General features: G+C 35.4%; 1 protein-coding gene across 6 annotated transcripts in view; it reads right to left on the bottom strand.

Moving 5' to 3' along the window:
* WDR27 (WD repeat domain 27) overlaps positions 1-22,631 on the bottom strand; it is a 132,460-nt gene that overhangs the window by 92,500 nt on the left and 17,329 nt on the right. For 5 of the 6 annotated variants that reach the window (XR_007157529.2, XR_007157530.2, XM_048045909.2 and 2 more), the window contains exons 13-20: positions 22,511-22,589; positions 20,158-20,229; positions 18,875-18,978; positions 15,820-15,909; positions 10,048-10,169; positions 9,335-9,468; positions 3,484-3,581; positions 3,026-3,147 (exon numbers count right to left, since the gene is read on the bottom strand). Coding sequence is in view for 3 of the 6 variants with exons in the window: in XM_048045909.2 (XP_047901866.1) it covers positions 3,026-3,147; positions 3,484-3,581; positions 9,335-9,468; positions 10,048-10,169; positions 15,820-15,909; positions 18,875-18,978; positions 20,158-20,229; positions 22,511-22,589 (821 nt within the window). In the remaining 3 variants the exon portion in view is untranslated. The remainder of the gene's footprint in view (positions 1-3,025; positions 3,148-3,483; positions 3,582-9,334; positions 9,469-10,047; positions 10,170-15,819; positions 15,910-18,874; positions 18,979-20,157; positions 20,230-22,510; positions 22,590-22,631) is intronic. The other variant, XR_007157531.2, reaches the window with a different exon arrangement.

Genomic DNA, 22,631 nt, shown 5'->3' with positions numbered 1-22,631 from the left:
CGAGAGATCCAGTTTTTAGGAATAAAATGGCAAGATGGATGTCGTCAAGTCCCAATGGATGTGATCAACAAAATAACAGCTATGTCTACACCAACTAGCAAAAAAGAAACACAAACTTTCCTAGGTGTCGTGGGGTTTTGGAGAATGCACATTCCAAATTACAGTCTGATTGTAAACCCGCTCTACCAAGTAACCCGTAAGAAGAGTGATTTCAAATGGGGCCCTGAGCAACGACAAGCCTTTGAACAAATTAAGCAGGAAATAGTTCATACAGTAGCCCTTGGGCCAGTCCGAACAGGACCAGATGTAAGGAATGTGCTCTACACCGCAGCTGGGGAGAATGGTCCCACCTGGAGCCTCTGGCAGAAAGAACCTGGGGAAAATCGAGGTCGACCCCTGGGGTTTTGGAGTCGGGGATACAGAGGATCTGAGGCCCACTATACTCCAACCGAAAAGGAGATATTGGCAGCATATGAAGGAGTTCCATCTGCTTCGGAAGTGGTCAGTACTGAAGCACAGCTCCTCCTGGCACCCTGACTGCTGGTACTAGGCTGGATGTTCAAAGGAAGAGTCCCCTCTACACATCATGCAACTGATGCTACATGGAGCAAGTGGGTTGCACTGATTACTCAGCGGGCTCGAATAGGAAACCCCAGTCGCCCAGGAATCTTGGAGGTGATTATGGACTGGCCAGAAGGCAAATACTTTGGGATATCATCAGAGGAGGAGGTGGTCCGTGCTGAAGAAGCCCCACTGTACAACAAGCTACCGGAAAATGAGAAGAAATATGCCCTGTTCACTGATGGGTCCTGTCGTATTGTGGGAAAGCATCGGAGATGGAAAGCTGCTGTATGGAGTCCTACACGACGAGTTGCAGAAGCTGCTGAGGGAGAAGGTGAATCGAGTCAGTCTGCAGAAGTGAAAGCCATTCAGCTGGCTTTAGATATTGCTGAACGAGAAAAGTGGCCAGTTCTCTATCTCTATAGTGATTCATGGATGGTAGCAAATGCCCTGTGGGGGTGGTTACAGCAATGGAAGCAGAACAATTGGCAGCGCAGGGGCAAACCCATCTGGGCTGCTGCATTGTGGCAAGATATTGCTGCCCGGGTAGAGAACCTGGTTGTAAAGGTACGCCATGTAGATGCTCATGTGCCCAAGAATCGGGCTACTGAAGAACATCAAAACAACCAGCAGGTGGATCAGGCGGCTAAGATTGAAGTGGCTCAGGTGGACCTGGACTGGCAACATAAAGGTGAATTATTTGTAGCCTGATGGGCCCATGACACCTCAGGCCATCAAGGTAGAGATGCAACATACAGATGGGCTCACGATCAAGGGGTGGACCTGACCATGGACACTATAGCACAGGTTATTCGTGATTGTGAAACATGTGCTGCAATCAAGCAAGCCAAATGGTCAAAGCCTCTTTGGTATGGAGAACGATGGCTGAAATATAAATATGGAGAGGCCTGGCAGATTGATTACATCACACTCCCTCAAACCCGCAGCGGCAAGCGCCACGTACTTACAATGGTGGAAGCAACCACCAGATGGCTGGAAACATATCCTGTGCCCCATGCCACCACCCGGAACACTGTCCTGGGCCTTGAAAAGCAAGTCCTATGGCGACATGGCACCCCAGAAAGAATTGAGTCAGACAATGGGACTCATTTCCGAAACAACCTTATAGACACTTGGGCCAAAGAACATGGTATTGAGTGGGTGTATCACATCCCCTATCATGCACCAGCCTGTGGGAAAGTTGAACAATACAATGGACTGTTAAAGACTACACTGAAAGCAATGGGTGTTGGGACATTCAAAAATTGGGATACACATTTGGCAAAGGCCACCTGGTTAGTCAATACTAGGGGATCTGCCAACCGAGCTGGACCTGCCCAATCAAACCTGTTACGCACTGTAGAAGGGGATAAAGTTCCTGTAGTGCATGTAAGAAACATGCTGGGTAAGACAGTCTGGGCTACTCCTGACTCAAGAAAAGGCAAACCCATTCGTGGGATTGCTTTTGCTCAGGGACCTGGATGCATTGGTGGGTAATGCAAAAGAATGGGGAGGTCCGGTGTGTACCTCAAGGGGATTTGATACTGGGTGAGAATAGCCCATGAGTTGAATTGTAGTATGTTAATTATTATATAATACTGTATGTCATCACTACCATGATTGCTATATATCATAGATGAAAATGGTGATTAATTAGAAGGTATTGGAAAGAGTGTAACCTGAGCATGACATAAATGGTATGGAATAAGGGGTGGATATCTGTCCTGGTTTCAGTTAGGATAGAGTTAATTTTCCTCCTAGTAGCTGGTAGGGTGCTATGTTTTGGATTAGGATGAGAAGAGTGCTGATAACATGCTGATGTTTTAATTGTTGCAGAGCAGTGTTTACACCAAGCCAAGGACTTTTCAGCTTCTCGCTCTGTCCTGCCAGCGAGCAGGCTAGGGGTGCAGCAGGAGCTGGGAGGGGACAGACCCAGGACAGCTGACCCAAACTGGCCAAAGGGGTATTCCATACCATCTGACGTCATGCTAAACAATATATAGGGGTGGCTGGCCGGGGTGGGGGGCCGGCTGCTCGGGGATAAGCTGGGCATCGGTCAGCGGGTGGTGAGCAATTGCATTGTGCATCACTTGTTTCGTACACATTATTATTATTAATACTATTATCATTATTATTATTGTTATTATTATATTCCTGTCTTAATAAACTGTCTTTATCTCAACTCACCGGCTTCACTTTCCCGTTTCTCTCCCCCATCCCAGAGAGGGAGGGGGGAGGGTGAGCAAACGGGTGTGTGGTGTTTAGCTGCCAGCCGGGCTAAACCACAACACCCAAGTAAGGCAAAGGGTAAGTAAGATACACTGCCCTGCTAGCAGGATTGTTCAGTCATTCCTACTGCTGCCTGCTTTCCACAAGAGAATGAATGAGATCTTGTCTGCAGACATGCCTTTATCACACAGAATTAGGTCCTTGTAGTACTATCAATATGCAGTAATATATAAACCTTGTTTTGGCAGATCTGATGGACTGATCTAGTATGAACTTCTGGAATCACTGCTTTGCTTCGGCCTTCATTGAGGTCAAAAACTTCCAAAGCTCGGTTGCTGCCAGCTGTAAGCACAATATCTGCAAAGTTTTGTGTGTTAAAGTTAAACTGATCTTAAGGAATAAAAGCATATAGAGAGAGACCAAATACATATATATATATATATATATGTAACAGATAAATTTTCTGTTTTATTTAGTGCTCTACATGCAAAAATCAAAAATCTTTGTCCTAAAAAAAATTATATCAAAGGCTTAACTTCAATATCACAAAAAATGTGGTATTTCTACACTAATAGAAAAAGAGTAGTAAAAAAAAAAATCAAATGCTAATTACTCTAACTTAAATTCTTTCCACGTCATTAAATCCAAAGTGTTTTGTTTTTAATGAAAATAATAATTTGTTAAAAAGGATACAAGAGTAGAAATCATTTACTGCTGAAAGGCTGGTAATCTCCATTGTTGAAGCCATGGGAAATTTCTGGATCAATTTGCAAAAAATTCTCTGTTTGTATCTGAAAAAAATATCAAATGAATGCTAGTGTTAATGAAATAAGTTATGATATGTGTCCACCAGTAAAATCCCACTGGAATAACAAAACAAACCAAAATGCTTAATTTTATTATTAAAATTAAAGCCACAGATCTTTTTACTTGTTGCTGAATTCTATTAAATTTGGTAACAAAACTTTTTCAGATGAAAAGAAACATGACATCCATACATGTAAGACAGATCTTCGATCAATATGAAACGCCAGGCAGTGTCAACACATCACAAGAAATCAAATTTTCCATATTGTATTCTAAATGCAGACACTTCTACGCATTAAAATAATTCTAATGAAACTGTAAGTACTATACTTCCATTTTAGTGTATCTATCTAATAAAAATGTCCATGGATGGCACACTTACAGGAATAATTACTGCTTCTTTCCACCAGCACAAAGTTTGGAAAGCTATGATCATTTGGCAAAAGCAATATGTTTACTAGCAGGATCCAGTCATTAAAAAAAATGATTAATACTTTTGCCATTCTCAGATGACAGTCTGCTCAGCTTTTCCAGGTAGACATCAGAGCTACTTCAGCAACAATGGTAAGACATAAGCTAAACCACAGTGGTCTACAACTTAATCCAAGATTTTTTTTGTGGTTTACAGAGGCATTTTATCCAATTAAGCTACAAAAATAAGCTGCTCTAGACCTAGGGATAACTGATTTATTGCCATTTTGGAGTAAAGATAACCAAGCTAACTTTAGACACCTGACTGGCATAACAGGAACAGTCTAATGAAGGCAGTACGAAGCTTCCTCTGGGTTAATTTACCATCCTGGAAAAAACTTACTGAAACAGTTAAATTACTCCTAAATGCAAGATCAATTGTTTTGAGTTAGCTGAAGCATCTCTCTTTTACAGTGCAGTCTACTAAATAGATAGCCCACATCATTGGGTGTTTCCCAGCTATCATTTCACCTAGAAAGTAAATCTTCAACCAATTCGGTAAATACATGGAAATACAAGTTAGGTTAAAAAAGAACGAAAGTAACATGAGTAACATGAGAAAAAAAATAGAACAAGAGCACCCATTAGCAGAAAAAATAAATATATATATTATATTTAAGATCTTATATTTTTTCTATGCAATTCATTTGACACATTTAGCATACACACTCAATTCAAAGTGCAAGTCAACTGAAATTAAGCCAGACATTGTGGACACACTGAGTTGGACACTGTACATTAGTTCTTGCCTCTTAGAGGTTAATAGCACCTCCATAAGCTAAGAATTAAGATCCAACACAGAAGGTAAGTAATCAGCTTGTGGAAGAAAGGTATTACATAATTCAGACAATACAAAAGCTTAAATGCCACTTGTAATATGTAAGAATAGAATTTGAGAATAAAAATGTATGTGCATTTTTGCTTAAGTTTCAACAATCTATGTTTCCAGTTAAAATAACCGCCTGTGTTATACAAAAGATTGCAATGTATCTTACAACGGGCTTGTTGAGAAATTTTTCAGAGGAATTAACCCAGTAAAGGTCAGAAGGTATTGCAATACTTATCAAGATAAAGTTGTGTAGAGTACACAAAAGAAAAGCTTTTTAGACTGTTGAAAGATATTACAGCTTATCAGTAAGAAGGTGCATTTCATAAAGTAATTGTGCTTTTAACTGCAGAGAATCATCAGGATGTGATTTCTGTGCATATAATGAGCCTTATAGTATAGGTAGAAAGAATATAATAAAGAAGTAAGAAATCTTTATAAGGAACAATTTTTTTTATTTTCATTTTTTACCCACCAAAAGCGAATAATGAAAATAAAATTCATACAAGGTTAAGAATTCCACTTCATGTCTGGAGAGTTTTCATAGGTAAATTTGATGGCCCATCATTAGCAAAGCTAATTTCCTCGTTGCAAGATTTCCAATAGGATTGCACTGTCAAAGTCAATTGTGAAGTTGTTTTTAGATACTAGAAAACACTAAGAAAAGCCCTATAAAATACTGCACAAATGAAGACCAAGAGTGCGGAGTGTGTACAGGCAAAATTCCAGATCACATGACTACTGAAAAAATTATTGTAACATAAACAGGCCCTAAAATTGTCTAAATTACACCACAATCTCAAGCCAACAGAAAGCTTATGATGAGGGCCAAAAATGGCTGCAAAGTATCTTCTCACTATGTTTTTTCCAAGTCTCCAATTCTGTGCAAAGCACATAATCTCACCTGACAATCTTGTATACTAGATATCCAAATAAAATAACAGTTTTGAAACAATCAAAATTACAGTTCTGTTCCACTTCAATGCCTTCAATTATTACAACCTGGTAACACCTTTAGTGATTAATTTCTAATTTCATGTCCTCCATACTATGGGGATGTATTCATTTTTGGGGAATACATTTACTGTATGGTAATTTTCAGGAGAATGGTGTATCTTCAGAAACAAAATATAAATCTGGATTCTAAGATACAAACAATGCAATTCTCCTGCGATGACTGAAGACTGAGGTGTCTGCTTTCCAGCAGGCTGTAAGTCTTTTGCTGAAGGCATTTTTCAGGAGACCCAGATAAAGTAACATTTTCATGACACACAAAAACTTGCCAAGTATGTTAATATATGCTAAAAATGCAAGATGAATAAGCAACTAAGTTTAATAAATAAATTAGTTAATTAAAAAAAAAAAGCTTAATGAAGATCCAATATTTAAAATTTTAAGGAAAACATCTGCACAAAGTCAAAACTAAGGACCAGACCAAAGATACCATGAGATCAAAAGGTGTACATCTATTAAAAACATTTTATCATGCCTTTAAAAAATAATCTTTGCACACCAGTTCAATTCTACATTTCCATACACAGACTTGAGTTCTATTAAAAAAAAAAAAGATCGGTTACGTGAAAAGGAAAAGAAATACTTCATCTTCTGGAATGATTAGAATTCATCCTAACTGAAAAATAGTTTCATACTACAGAAGAGGATAGACGTTATTCACTGACTGCTTATAATGAATCTTAGATATAAGAAAGGATATAAACAGGAAAATTTAAAGCATTTAGAGATTGTTATTTTGAGAATGTTGTGAGAAGTCATCTTATGATGTGTACGTCTTGTTTGGTTCCCTCCTTTTCTGACAAGATCAAAGAGTGTTTAAGCTCTTTGAACTAATGGCTAAAGCTCAAAGGAACCAAGCTTAGAACATTCATATTGTCATACTGCTGAATTTGGTCTACACTGTCCATTTTATTAAGAAGTCTAAAGTGGTTTAAAGTTGTTTGCATGAATATAGTGATCTTGTTAATTATTAATTTAACAGAAGTACCTGAAATTAACACTCTTCCAATTATCAATAGCATGCGAAATTTTAAATCCACTTACCATGGCCTTTTCTTCACCCATCTATAAGAAGTGCTAGCTAGTAGCTTCACATTTCATCATAGTAGACATCATACAATGGCTTTAAAATGCAATGTTTCATTTACTGGAATGCAGTTTCCTTCATTTTAACTTAATTTTAAATTGCTTTTTCTTATCTTTAAAGCAACACATGAAACTAACTATAAAAACAAGATGATAACCTCACGTTTTGTTCTGCTCAAATTTTTGTGCAAATTAAAGGTAATTAAGAACTTCAAAAAAATTAAACAGAATAATTTACCCTTTATATCAGCATACGCAACTGCTGATGACAGTGGAAATTCAACAGTAATTTTGGAGAACATAAATAAACTTGTTTAGATGGTGAATAATTTTGAGATTAATCATAGTTGTAGAAGTAAAGATATCTGTATTCTATTCCCAGAGCTGCAGTAAATATCCTGTATGACATTTATAAAGAACTTTTTTTTTTATTTCCACTTCTTAATTCCAGTTTTAAAACTGAACCAATATTTAACCTTTTAACTAAGTTGTTGTGGTGCTCAGCTAATTAATACTTATGGGCAGTTCTTTGAAAGCTCTGCACAGAGAAACACTGATTTGTCATTGTATTGTCTTCATATCTGAAATACAGTAACAGTTAATTGGTTAGCCAGATGGCATTGCCATGCTCTCCTAATTAAAGGTATAAAGCACGCTTTGGGAGTTAGATCTAGCTTTTCCTTGATCCAGCTCCATTCAAGCATTCTTCCAAACTTGACTCAGAAGGCGGAATTAAAAAGTTGTGAGAAACAAAAGGAATGACACAGCATTTCATAAATGAAATGCTGGGAAATGAACTGGAGGGAAGCCACAAGAAAATGTCAAAGCAAATCAACCTTCAGTACTTTTTTTTTTTTTAAAAGATACATATAATCAGGCCTCAGACTGGTTTGTGGATTTGTTGTAATGTCTACAGTTATGGTTGCTCTTTTGGCATTACTAATATCCCAGTGAGTCTAATTGCATATTTTTGAGTTAGTGTTAATCCATCAAGGAATACTGAGAGCACGGCAATAACAAAAGTGTTGGTATAAGCACAATCCTACACACATTAACAGCTTTATATCAGGATATTACACACTTCTAACAAAGTAATTTGAGAAACACAGAGGAAGATCAGTGCCCAAGTCCTTGCAAAACTGCATGGATAGGTGCTACATCTACACCACATTCTCCTTCTAGCATCTGAACTAGCTAGCTTAAAGGTAGTTCAGATCAGTCTTTTGCATCTAAAACCATACAAGTAAAAGCCACAGCAACTCCCTCCATTAAGGATTTTGACAAGAAATAGGAGTTAAAGGATAACAAGTGCCAGTGGATTAACAGTAAAAACCAGGCAGGTCACTGAAAATCACAATTAATCAACTATTTTGAACCAATTACAAACCAAAATCAGATTCAATACTATTCAATATCACAAATGGACACTATTCACAGTATCAACTAATAGAATTAAGATTATAACTCCAAAGTCTATTTGCCCTTCTACTGAAGATCTATAGTGGTAATATAAAACAAAGCAAAATATCTCTTCAAGGTTTTTTAAACACTATTGTGTCTAAACAGATACATTTATACATGCATATACACAAAACTGCTGAAAGCCAGCAAGAGCAAAAGAAGAGCTGAGAGATAAAAGGATAATAAAACACTTCAGCTACAATTATGAACTAAAAGATCAGAAAAAGTATATCAGACAGATTTAATACAAAAACTTGATTCCAGGTCAGAAAGAAGAAGCCACTTAATGATCAATAGAACAGTGTTAGTGAAAAGTACATGAAGAATGCCTAACCATTAAGAAACAAAGAGAAAAATAAGTTAATAGGAGAAGTAATTAGATACAACATAAAAGGTAGAAAGCCAGTGAAAATGATGAAAGCAATCCACTTCCATTTGACACAGAAGGTAGGAGACAGCCAGAGCATATTGGAGTCTCTGAAAGAAAATGTATTTAAAAATACTGCCATAAGAGAAGGAACTGCAACAGCTATTCAAAGGTAACTTAATGTATTAATGCACAGTAAAATGTAAACAGACAGAAGGTAAAGTTCAGAAGGTCCGAAACTGTTAAAAGTAATAGAAATATTATTTGCACCAGATAAGGTATGCACTATAAAAATTGACATTTCACTTTTTTTTATTATGCAAGAATAAAGACCTTTTACTATTGGCTTTTACTATTTGTTTAATTCTTTCTTCTGTAATATTTTTCCTAAGATAGCCTCTTCCCTCTACCAAACTATCCCCCCCCCAAAAAAAAAAAAAAAAACAAACACCCTCAGATCAAACAGTATTTCATGTATTTTCAATGCTCTGTTAATGAGAGATTTAACTCACTGTTTTAAGTCATCCTTGGTTGTGTCTACATGGAAACTTAATAGATGAAATTCAGCTCCACAACACAGCAATATAAATGTATCCATAAAATAAAACTGCACGAAGCGTATAGCCTTACGAAACATACCATTGCCCTGTTAAAAAAATATATTAGTAAGAACAGATTCTAAGATACTGAATATTTTTTGTTTGAGATACCTGGTGCTAAAACATAATCTCCCTGTTAATCTCACCACATCACAGAAGGTTAACCTGATATGTAGTGGCCTTTCCTAGTTTTTATGTCTATTAATCTCAAAACAAAGTTTTCATTCTGCTTAAATGAGTTGGCAGTATAATTAATAGCAATAGTTTATAGCCAATTAAATCTAATACAATCTAGCCTCAGACACTAAACTTCCATCTGAATTGTGGAGTAGACTAAAGTGAAGCAGAGATGGGCCAAGGCAAATAGAAAATACATAGCATACGTTAAAACCAAAACTTCCTGACATGCCTACTAGACTTGGCTACCGGGCTTTTTTCACAAATTGTCATGATGAAAGCCTAATTTGAAGTCAATGGAGACCACCTGGATTGTAGTATCAGTTGGAATGACAACCAGTCAGTAGCTCTGAAAATTAGGCCATATGTTCTTTCTACAGAACCATTACAAGTAGATGAAAGTAAAAAATAGTGTCCTCTGAACTAACCTAACAGGAGTTTCTAGTTACCAGAATTAGGGCAGGTTCATTCTTGCAGACTGACCAGACCCTTACGGTTCTGTCTTCTGATGCAGAAACTAACCGCTTCTTGTCATGACTCCAACCAACAGAGTTAACTGCACCATCATGACCTAATAAAAATAATAATGAAAATATCATAAAGCCCATTTCTTGCATTTATACATTTCTCCAGAGTAAATCATATTGTTTTAATATAGTTATACACAATATTAAAATACATTTTAAATACAGGCTTCAAATGGTTGGATTAAAGTTAGTAACAGTAAACCACTCATTTTTTTTATTCCACCAAAATATATGGAAAAAAGGCTCTCATTAATAATCAAAGTTCACTAAAAGAAATAAGATCAGAGAAATATCGAGATATTCTACCTGAAATCTCATACACATTTGTAAGATATTGCCTCTGTTGCTATAAGGGGGCTCGTATGAAAACTTTATAACATAAAAAGACATTTATGTTTTAAAGACATCAACATTTTAAAAGAATAAAAACTAGTAGCTAAATTTTCTTCAGCTTCCTGTAATTCAGAACTACAAAATGGTGCTAGACAAATACAGAGCAAAGAAACATCCTTATGAGTTAGCAACAAAAACATATTTACAGATCTTTGCTGCCACAGTGATAGTAATAAATTTTATCCCCACACCAGACTGAATAAGAAGCACTTAGTGGTTATAAGGCTGCTGTCATTAATAGGGAGCCTTTCTGCTACAATTGTTGTACTTTTCTTTTTCATTAAATGCTGACTATCTCAGAGTTAAATTAGCCCTGAATTGGATTACAATTACTCCAAAATGGGGGGGGGGGGGGGGGGGGGGGGGGGGGGGGGAAACGGACCCTTCCATGGAAAACAGAAGCTTGACCATCAACCTCTAATACTTCTAATCAATACTTCTAACGTCTGGAAAAGCTTTCTTTTCATTCACAGAGACCCAAATGCTAGTCTGAAAGACACTACCCAGACAAGGATGTTAAGAGAATAGTTTCATTTGGTTTCATCCTCTTGTTGACAGAGTGAATAAAACAACTATCACCGACAACATTGCTACCAAATATTTCCAAATGTAGCTGGGATAGTTAAGGTCCAGAGCCCTATGTTCTGCTGCAATGGCCAAACGGCAAACAGGATGATTTTCATATAAGACAACAGCACTTTGCACCTGCCTGCTAGCCCATATTTGGCTCATGGAGAGGCCCGAAAAACAGTATCTAGTCCACGGGACTGATGATCATGTATTATTTTTCTCTGACTGATAAGTTATCCTGATTGCTTCATCACAGATTGCTTTGACTCTGCACAGTCCTAATAACAGAGATTTTGAAGACCAGCAAAACTGAACTTAGCAGCCCGGACCTTGTAAAGCCTGGTTAATTTTTTGTCATGGGTCTGCAAGAAATGTAGTTCTGTGGAAAGGCTCAGCCCAAAGTAAACTCCTAGATCCCAGGAAGATTACTCTGGCATCAAAGGCCTTCAGGATCTGAATCAGGCTTCATATGAACCTCATTTGGAATGCTTAACTTCCAGTGCTTAGAAACTGATTTTTCAGAGCTGCAAACAACCAGATATTGCAAAAGAAAACAATGTAATTGGTGGGATGATGATTTACAAGGAGAAAGTCAGGAAGGCAAAGCTAGTGAGTCCCAGAAGGATTCCCAAAAAAGTACAGGAACTCACCATGGCTATGGCAAATAAATACATATTCTAGAAGTCTCAAGCACAGAAGAAGTGATGTTGACTTCATCAAAGTTCAGTGTTTTTAAGCAAGAAATATCAGCAGTTATAAAAGAATCAGCAATCTAACTTATCCACAAACAACGATCATTCTCATTTTTCAAAGTCATTGGGGGAATATTTTCAAGAAACATTCTTGAAATTCAGTTTTAAGAAAAAAGTTACAGTATTAGCCAACAGAAAAAATCTGAGTATTAGATGGTAATCAAATTTGATGTTAGACAGAATATGTATTAGATATAATCTAGAGGCCACTTAAGACCTTGCAAAAAGCTGCAGTATTTTATTTTATTCATTAGGTTTTTATTACTGAGCTAGCTGTTTTTGGAAAAACACAATGCAAGGGTAACTACAGCAGCTTCAACAGGACTATCACATTAGTTAAATAAAAATTAAGAACCTGTTCAAAAATTATGGCTTAAAGTATTATTGTTTCTCCATAACAGCAAAAAGATTTGGCAAGAATCAGACTTTACCATTTTGGTGTCACAAGGTTAAGAACAAGATCAGGAACTTACAAAGAAAGAACTTCAGAAGTCACAGACATCATCCAGAAGGTAAAATTATTAATTCATTCTAAAATTATATTGACACTGATCAAAAAGATCAGAAAAGAAGAACATATATCAAACTAAATTAACAAACTTTGGCCCATACTATGCTGCTAATTTGTCCAGATGAAGTCTAAAAAAAATCTCATCTAAACTTAAAACATTCAAAGTTCTTATGCTGCCCTCTTGTGCACATTTTCTCTTTAGCCAATGGAAGATTTAAATGAAATATTTTCATTTTAAATTACAGGAGAGCTAATCAATTTACCTCAGCAATTAAAATCTTTTGTGGTAACATATATCTACAAAAAGGTTAATAAACAAGATAATTTAATTCTCAATTACCAAAAACATAAAACTTTCACCAGAAAACTGCATGAGTACTGGGTAAGTATATATGTAAGTACTGTACTTATTTTGTCCTCAAAGTAAAAGTTTATTTGGAGGCTTTGGTTTTGTAAACTCATTTGGAAGCCTTAAATTATCTGCATGAAAAAAGGGGCAGGGGGGGGGGGGGGGGGGGGGTACTGACTAGAATATACAAAACAGTTTTCCAAAGTGGTGAGGAACATGAGAAACTTTAGGAAAATCTGAGGTTTGGAAAATTGGAAAGGCTGTGTAAAAAGCTTAAGAATTTCTTCACTCCAGGTCCCCCAATCCCAAAGCAAAGGGGAGATGATGCCAGCTGGCTTGCAAGAAGCCAGTAAGCTTCAAAACAGGCTTTACGCAGGGTTCCCCAGTCTTGAAGCACATTGAGAAGGACAGCAGCTGGTTTTGTAAAAAGAGTTCTTCAAAAGGGCCGTGCTGGCTGTAACCCTTTTAAAGCTGGCCAACATCACCTGCACTTCACAATAGCACACAGACACCTGAAGAGCCAACACTGAGAGGAATGCAAAGATACTTAAAACTGTAACTGAGCACTTCAGGGAGCAAAACTGAATAGATTAGGCTTAAAGTAAAACTGCTGTTGTTATACCACCCTTCAGTGATGGAGCATTATAAAAATATGTTTTCAAATATCAGCAATATTCAGGTGTTATTACTGCCTTTTTTTTAAAAAATAAAATATTTTCATCTTCATTTCTCAATAAAAAGCAAGCTTTAAATTTCCATTGAGTGCAACTGAGTAGGAGTAATTCATCAAAGTTTTTAAAGAAAAAAAAATTATAAACTTCCAAACAAGGATTTTTAATGTAGATGTATTTGAAGTGGTACTTAAAGTAGAAGATAAAGTAGATTTCATGATAATCTAAGCTGTGCAGAACTACATGAACTAAATAAACAAGTAACTGATGGTCTGAGATTCCTTCTCCCCACAGCAGTGTCTCAGTTTCCCATTTACGCTGGTTTTGAAAAGAACTGTGCACACAGGTTGCATTCTTACGCTCCCTGAAGTGCAATGTGGTTTACACTTCTTTTCAGAAGTGCATCAGAAAAGAGAACAGAGAACAGAAAATTGAAGATATCAATGAAAGAAATTAAATAGCAGCTTGCAAAAACTAAGGAAGTTAACAGCACAAAGCCAGTTGTCAGTAGAACAGTCTATCAATATATATATTTTTTTCTTTGTAAAGCAAGACAAACAATTTGTACTTAACACCTTAATGACTGTCACTTTTTGTAGCGCATAATCTCCATATTACATATACCTTGAAATGGCTGACATGATCTACACTGTGGCCACTAATGGAGGCAGCGTTAGTGATGATTTCCTCTTTGTGTGAGGTAATAGTTGAATATACACGTTATGAGCAGGGCAATAAGGTCTCCCCCCCCCCCCCCCCAGTAAATCTGTAAACTTAAATAAATGTTTTTCTTCATGTAACACCAATTAATTTGAGTAAATTCATTGTGCAAGTCACAAACTGAATCCAGGAACGGTGTCTTGAGGTTTTATTTTATAGAAAGACAAAGCCTTTCATTAATAACGTGTTTTGTTTTGTTTTGTTTTAAATGATCCCAAGTACAAGAGAAGTTAAGCAGGTATGATCTTGATCTCCCTGGGAATATTTAGACATAACACTTCAGTGCTACACTTACTCTGGGGAAAACATGTTGTTTTGTTAAGTAAGAAAAATCAAAATTCAAAGCACACTCAACTGGGCACATTTTAATAATAACAGTACTGAAGTCTGTGAACTAAAGAGACATTACTAAAAGCAGAAAAAAATCAAAGTCTACATGCAAGATGCTCCATGATTCTGTTTTTGCTGCTAGCAGTTTGGGCTTTGCCAAGGGTTTGATTTCAGTTAAGAAAAATATCTTGTGTTTGTCTCAATAAATATCATTCCTTGTGTTTGAAAACCATAATCTGGGAAAAGCCAAATTGTGTGGTTTCATCAATTTCTTATGTGATGAATTCATAGATGTATTTAATAGGAAACCAAAAATAGCTTTCCAAGCCTGGCTGTTATAGACTTGAGAAGTCCATTAACACCACAGCCTATGAAATATTACTATTTCATACAGAAGAATCCTACAATATGGCAGATGTCAGTTTAAAAAATGGTATTATCCATTTGTTTCAAGGATATCAATAATTAAAGAACAATCTGATATTTTAGTTTGTAAAAAACAAAACGTCAATCTTCTTAATAGTTCCTATTTTTAAACACACTTCATACTATGACTGAGCATCAATATTCATATTTTATAATTTTTCCATGGATAGTGTTTTTTTTTTTCCCACAGTCTTCCACAAAATACAATTAAAGGTACTCAGAAAAAAAAGGGGGGGGTTTATTTAGAAATAATTTTCAAAAATTGCTAAAAATACTGAAAATAGTCTGCTTTTATTCTAGATAAGGCCTACTAGTAAACGGCAGTCATTTTCCATTATGACCTTCCACAAAGTCAGTCCTGCTCTATGAATTTTAGTCATAACATTTACTGCTATAAAAATTTGCCTATAGAAATTTAGAACTCTTAAAGGCTAATTTTACAATGTTAAGTAATGCACAAATGTACGCGCACACACACTTTTACAGGCATGGGTTTCTCCATAGGAATAGTTCCTCCTATTTCAAATAGTTATTCTTTAGAAGTATGTAGTTGCACACCAATCACATAATTTGCCAAGTCATCAGTCATTTTTTGGCTAATAATCTATTAGAATATATTACTGCAATATACACAATATTTTTATTATTGCAATATATTCCTTTTACTATTTCTACTTAATTATTGTAATACACACCCACACAATACCCACACAATGCAGATTGCAATATATACTGTGATACATTGCTACTATTTACCTCCCAGAAAACTGAGAAATTTGAAAAACTGGTGGGCAGTTTAATTCTAGAGCAAAATTAACCAGTCAGAGAAATAATTTATACTTCCTGAATCAGAAGCATCTCCCGCCCCCATTCTTTTCAGGGTGATGTAAGTGGAATTTTTTAATTAATACACCACTTTAGGTTAAACGCAATTATATACTATCCTTTTAATTATGTAATTCATAAGTTTACCTGAAAAAACATTACACGTTTTGGTGAGATTGGCATTGAATATCAGTATAGTCTTGTCAACCAGCCCGCAAGCCAGCTGCTCTCCATCCCCTACAAAGAGATTCTGATGATTTAAGTTTGAATTCAACAAGGATATAATGTGCTGTTCTTTTATTCATAAAAATCACATGCCGCTACAACAGAACACACGCTAGGTATTCATTTCACATTTAAAAAATTTTGTGTATGAATGTCATAAACTCACACTGCAGAATTTGGTAGGAATTTGTACACAAATTCATTTCTTTTGTTCCTGACATTCTCACAATAGTTATTCACCACATGGCAGAAATTCACTTTTTACCTAAAAAAAAGTACTAAAAATTTTAAGGGCATAATTTTTTAGCAGTCATATAAATCTATTTCCTGACTTACACTCATTTTTCTATATCTTCATATTAGAAGTTATATTGCCTTTTCATATATATTAAAAAAGCACATATTAGTCATTCTGGATAACTTTTAAAAGACAATATTTTTCCTGCCAGCTTCACCCCAAAACCTATTCAAGTGCAGTTGGATTGTCTATTGGTATTATTCATTAACAGGAGCACACACTGACAGGATAGTCTCCTTTAATGTTTACATTTGAATAATGAAGAAAGAGCAGATAAATGAACCAATGGGAGGGGAGAAGAGCCAGAGAAGACAGCAGAGAAACAAAAAAAACGAATAGCATAATTCAAATCAATGCTACTAGGTTCACTATGAAGAGCATCTGTGACAAGGGAAAGGGAGTAAGTCATGGTCAACTGTCGATACCGCAATGTTATCCAAGTACCATCTACCTTGCTGTTCCAGAATCCCACAATAGATTTTTTTATCCAAATGAATCATGAGAATATGACCAGGTAAGAGTCCCATATCTCTAATCTCTGAGAACCAACTACTAAAAGTGAATTTTTTTAAAAAACAGATGCAAAATGGAGTAGATGTATATGCTAAAAAGAGGCATTCCAGAATCCATTTTGTTATCAATTATTAAATACACCAGTATACTAAACTAGCAGAGCTACCTTACAAAATTTTTTATTATATCTCACCAGCAATATTTCATCTGGTTTTTTTTTTTTCTCCAAATGCTAGTAACTATGCATATTAATGCTGTTCAATATTTTCCTAAAAAAAAAAAATAAGTAGTTCTGGATAAAATACTCAAATAAATGCATGCCCCACAAACCCCATAGTCTTTAAGCTGGAGTGTGGTGCTCTTCTCCAGATTTCCACGTGCCCCCCTGCTTTTCCTTAATTTTGACAGTATGTATTTTCAGCATGAGAGCTGATTGGTAAATGTACCATGTAAGTGATATAACATAAGTCACACACACATAACTAACAAAACATACACCTTTTTGTGCATACAGAATGAGAGAAAATCTTTTTTCTTATAAATGTGGAAGCTTGTTTAATGGAACATCATCTCAAATCCTGTGGAAAACTGTCTTTTAACAGTCATAACTTGTAACACCTCCAATGCCACAAGAGTATGTTTATTAAGTTCAAGAGGATTTGTATTAAATCATTAATGCAAGTTTACAACCTCAATTTACTTGCTTTCTATTCAATTTTCTATCTCATATGTTTAAAGATGCACGTAAGTATTAATGATTGTGATTCATAGTTTACAATGACCACTTGACGGAGTGCTCCAAGCTGCAATTCCAGTTTGTAAATTTGCAACAGCAAATGTATTGCAAAGGTCGGAACCATGTGGTTAACACAACCTATACCAATAACAGAACACATCTTTGCAGGCTTACAATCCTATGTTTCTTTTTTACTCAAAAAAAAAAAAAAAAAAAAAGATTTTGTTAGACCCTGTTATGTGAAAATGTTTCTGTTTAAGCCTGTGTTTGTGTGCGTGCATGTGTGAGATACAGACAGATAGATAAAAAGAGAAAGAAAGAAAGAAAGAAAAAGAAAGAAAGAAAGAAAGAAAGAAAGAAAGAAAGAAAGAAAGAAAGAAAGAAAGAAAGAAAGAAAGAAAGAAAGAAAGAAAGAAAGAAAGAAAGAAAAAGAAAGGAAGGTGTTCCTTACTTGGATTAAGTAAAAGCATATTTCCTTAAAATGTATTACCAAAACCATAGTGTTGGTTTTTTGATTGTTGTTTTCATTTGGTTGGTTTATTTATTTATTTATATATATATATATTTTTTTTTTTTTTCTAAAAAGGAGCCTTTAATTCTAAGATCATGGAGCATTCCTACAAAAGATCTCTCTGCAACTGATTTCCTTCATGAGCCATAAAAATAATTTCTTCCAGGTCTTTAGGGAACACTTAGGGCTGAAGTATGTTTTAGAAGTTACTGATTACATCTAGTTTGCTTTTATTTCTTGAAGATGAAAATTGTTCTTGTCCCCAAAATACTTATAAAGATATACATTTTTAAATACTTTGTATGTATTGTGGTTTGCAGAGTGTAGATTGATGTATTTATATACTTGGTGATACATTTGATCGCTGAACTAGGAAGTTATTTTTGTATAGTATTATTTATATGGATTGGAAATGACTAAACCTATGACAAGACTCGCTTCTCAAAAGCAGTTAAGAAAAGTACTCTTCTTTGGATTATATTCAACAATTCTTTTTTATAATGTTTATATATAAAAACTGAATAATTCTTACATAAAAAATAGAAGTATTCTGATTATTTTTAAAAAGAACTTCGGCCTGTAATACACCCTAAGAACACTAAGTAAATGTCTCAGAAGATAAACTTCCTTAATGAAAGAATGTGTTAGACTACTAATTTTCAAGTTGTAATGGAAAAGTGATAGAATGAGTCCAAAGGCAAACAAGATGTAAGATCAGAGAGGAATTACAATCCATTTGCATACGTGTAAGCAGCTTGCATGCATTTGCAAGTTAAAAAATTATGACCAGACAGTAGATGCCAGAGTTTTCTGGGAATTTGCCTAGCAAATCCATGGTCTTAATAAACCACATCACACAAATTTTGTTTTTCTGTCTGCACAAGGGACCAACAGTACCTTTTATAACACCTATACATACCGGAATACTGAATGCAAAAAATTGGGGTTGGTTTACAAGTAACAGATATCTCTCTCTCACGGTTGATTGGAGGAAAACTTTCCAATGGATATTCTTTACGTGTACTTCAAAGAAGGGAAAGAGAGAAAGAGAGGAAAAATATTGAGATATCTAAAACCAGTAGGCTGTCATTTCAATTATGAAATAAATGTTGTTTGGGGAGTTATTGTAAGTATCTTTATGTAAATATTCCCTGGAGAACTTATGTTAAATCCAGGATAAGGGGCAGAACAAATTAAAAATTGTCATACTTAACTCCTATAACTGTTATAAATTCATGAAATCAAGAATTAACATGGAATTTTACAGAAAATCAAACTTTTTAAGTTTTATAATTATTTAGTGAAATTATTTAAAGAACACAAACTACCTTTTTGTGACAGTAAGAAATATGAAAAAATATGTCCATATATAAAAGCAAGAGTGACACTTATCTATTTAACAACATAGTAAACAAAACAGTAAGTGCTAAGTAGCTTAATTCATCACAAAATAATGCAAACCAATATTGAAATCATCTGAAGTGCTCATCTAAAGGCTTGCATATGTGTGCAAGGAATATAAAAACTCAGCCACCATCTACTAAATGTTTAAGAGCTTAAGAAGAAAAATAAAAATAGCATTCATCAATCTTTATGTTTATGTTTGTACTACAAAGAAATATGACTATTTGGTAGAAAGAGAAAAAAATGTGTGCAATATCCCCATTTAATGTACCACACAAATTAACATAAAAGTGCCAGCTCTAAAAAAACATTAGCTCTTTGTATCCACAGTGATGATGAATCCACTGGCCAAACTATCGTTATGCAATCTCTGTTTAAATACACTACATTAAGCTTGATTTGACTTAAGATAACATGATTTTAGGAGTGAATGAGGCACATGATAGGAAATCATTTAATCTCACCTTGCCACATTCCATTGCTTTTCTGACTAGAATTGCAGGTTAAGAACTTGTTGGGACCTTGCCTCCAACCATAACTAACACCTATTTTACTTTCTAGCAAAAAAAATCCAAGTAAAATAAATATGTAGATTTTCTGCGTAAGACTTAATCAGTTTTAATTGTCAATCTGATCATGTGAATCACTTGTTACTTTTGTAGCAAACTTACAAAGTATTTTAGTTCCATTGATACTCCTAACTAAAGTGTTCCAATGAGAGAAGCAGTTACAAATAATATTTATGATAGAACGCATTTTAATTTGTTCTTCTTCTAATGCAGTTGCTAGTTTACCTACCATTCAACACTGGTCTTCTGCTTTGATATATAATTTTTCTTCAGGTTAGTATTTGGAGAAAACATGGTCATTCTACAAGAAAGAACACAGACTCTCCTATATGAAACATTAAACATTTCATCAAAAAGAAGCAGTTCGTTTCAAACAAAATATAACCCTAGTTCCTTCTTACTACTTATGCCTGCTACTAACATCAGTAGGTAAGATAAAGTACACAATGAATGATAAAGGTATCTTTAATGATCTAATGCTCAAATTTGCAGCTAAGTTCTGCTTTCTGTGAGTTACTTGTTGGATAAAGCATTCTGGAGGCCAAAATCCATTCTCATAAAGCCCTCAGATATTTCTTTCTGCAGACTGAAGAAATGAGAAGAGTTTCAAGAAAGAGAGAGAATACCTAGTACAGATTTTGAAAGAAAACTGGAACAACTGAAAGGGGAAGGTAAGTTTTGAGTTGACAAAACACAAAGCCAGCAAGCGCAGCACAACTCCTTCATATAGCAACACTAATTTCAGCAAATAATAATAATCATCATCATCATTAAAAAAAAAAAAAAGTAAAGGGATAAATGAACAGGTGTCAAAGGTCTTTTCCCTAGCCAGTTTTTCCCTATACTTCAGCAGAATTATCATAGATTTCTCAGCTACATTCCCTGAGAAATGGAGTCCAGACTCGCTGGAAACTGCACTTGGCAGACACTCTAAATCTCTCAGTAGTGGCAGCACAACACTTAGCAAAAATGGAGACATTTCTTAGCATGCTCTTTGCAAGAGATGGTGCTGTGTGCAGATCACTAAGAGTGAAAGACACTCCATCCTGAACCTCTTGCAGTACATTTTAACACTTCTTACTTTCTATTTCATAGATCTGAAGACTGGGGAAACAACAAAGGTGATTTTTTTGGATAAGGTGGAAGCCTGACACCCTGTTAGAAAGCAACTCAGAATGTTTCCCAGGGACTGCTCTGTGGTGGGTGGGATGAATGAAAGATATGAAGTTATGAAATAACTATCTCACGCATCATCATGATGATGGCATACAACCAAAAGCTCTTTCAACTGACAAGTAAACAAACAAGACACAAGAGATGAGGGTGCAATTTTATAGAAGCCCTTAAGCCAGATTTAGTTTCCTCTGACACTAATTTTTTGATGAGGGAACATTTCAAGTCATGTTCTCAATGAACACTTAAATGGTGAGTTTGATAAAACAAGGAAATTCTATGCCACAAAATTAGGTGAATAGGTCTTTCCTGAACTAACAGAGTCCAGTGCTGATGTTCATCCTATCTTACCTAAAGCTTTCAGGTTTAGAGAAACTGAAAAGACAACACAGTCTGTATATTCACTGAACCAGGAACACAAAGAACACATCCAGGAATCATGTACCTCAGCAAAAACAGGTCCATTATTTCACAGTGACTAAATTTATTTTGAGGTCCCAGCCTCTACTGGTTGTTCTCAGAATATAAAACCACAGCTCCCAGTAGCAGTCTAAAACTGTAAACCTAAGTGGTTCTTTCCCCAGACCACTTAAAATGTACAGAAGAAATCTATTGCTGACAGGCAAAAGCTGTTCTTGATGCCTCAGTTCCAACACCCACTTGCATCCAAAATAAGGATAATTTCTCATATAATACCTTGCACCATTATATTTATGCTATAACAGTTATAATACACAAGGATGGTACTGTCCAGCATAATCCATACCAAAAACAAAGTGCCTTGTCTAGGATCACCTTGAGCTTTGAGATACTGACATAAAATCTCCATTTCTCTGGGGACCTCTAGGACAACACTTCTCATTCCATCTGAGTGAACTGTTCATCCCAAGAGAAACCTTTGCAAGCATCCAAGGGACATAGGCAAAGTTACAGCAACTTTCAGAGAACTGTTTCACAAGAGATTTTAAAGTCTCCTAAAAAACAACCACCATCAAAAGGTTCTTCAAAGACAATACCACGCCAGCAAGGAGAGGATATACAACTCAAAAAATTGTAACATAGCCCATCTCAACAGATGTCTGAGATGAAACGAAAGATGTACTTCTCTGTATGTTGACCTCAGAATACTCTGTATGTGTAGAACAAGGAAAAGAGCTAAATGGATTTAAGTGACATAGTACTTGGAAACAGGCATTGTGCAAACGTACACAGAAATTTTCATTCCAAGACACCAATCAGAAGCTGTAATTTTTTTGTTTTACAACACATTTTTAAAATATTTTGTTTGTTAACATAATATCTACATTTTATGGGTCATTAATTTCACAGTGGTGAGACTACACATACCTATTATGTGATAAAATATCACAAACCAGTAAAACAGCTAAAATACTAACATATCTACTCACCGTGGTGCTGCTGTATAACCTGATGACTTAATTTTATAATGGAAAACCAATGGCTGATCTTTCACAGTGCTTTTCACTCCTATAGTAAAATAATGTAATATTCATTAAAATATTTCTTAAC

The sequence above is a fragment of the Anser cygnoides genome, chromosome 3 (assembly GCF_040182565.1).
Source record: "Anser cygnoides isolate HZ-2024a breed goose chromosome 3, Taihu_goose_T2T_genome, whole genome shotgun sequence".
NCBI lineage: Eukaryota > Metazoa > Chordata > Aves > Anseriformes > Anatidae > Anser > Anser cygnoides.
Note: the sequence above shows the minus strand (reverse complement) of the source record. Positions and strands in the feature narration are given on the sequence as shown.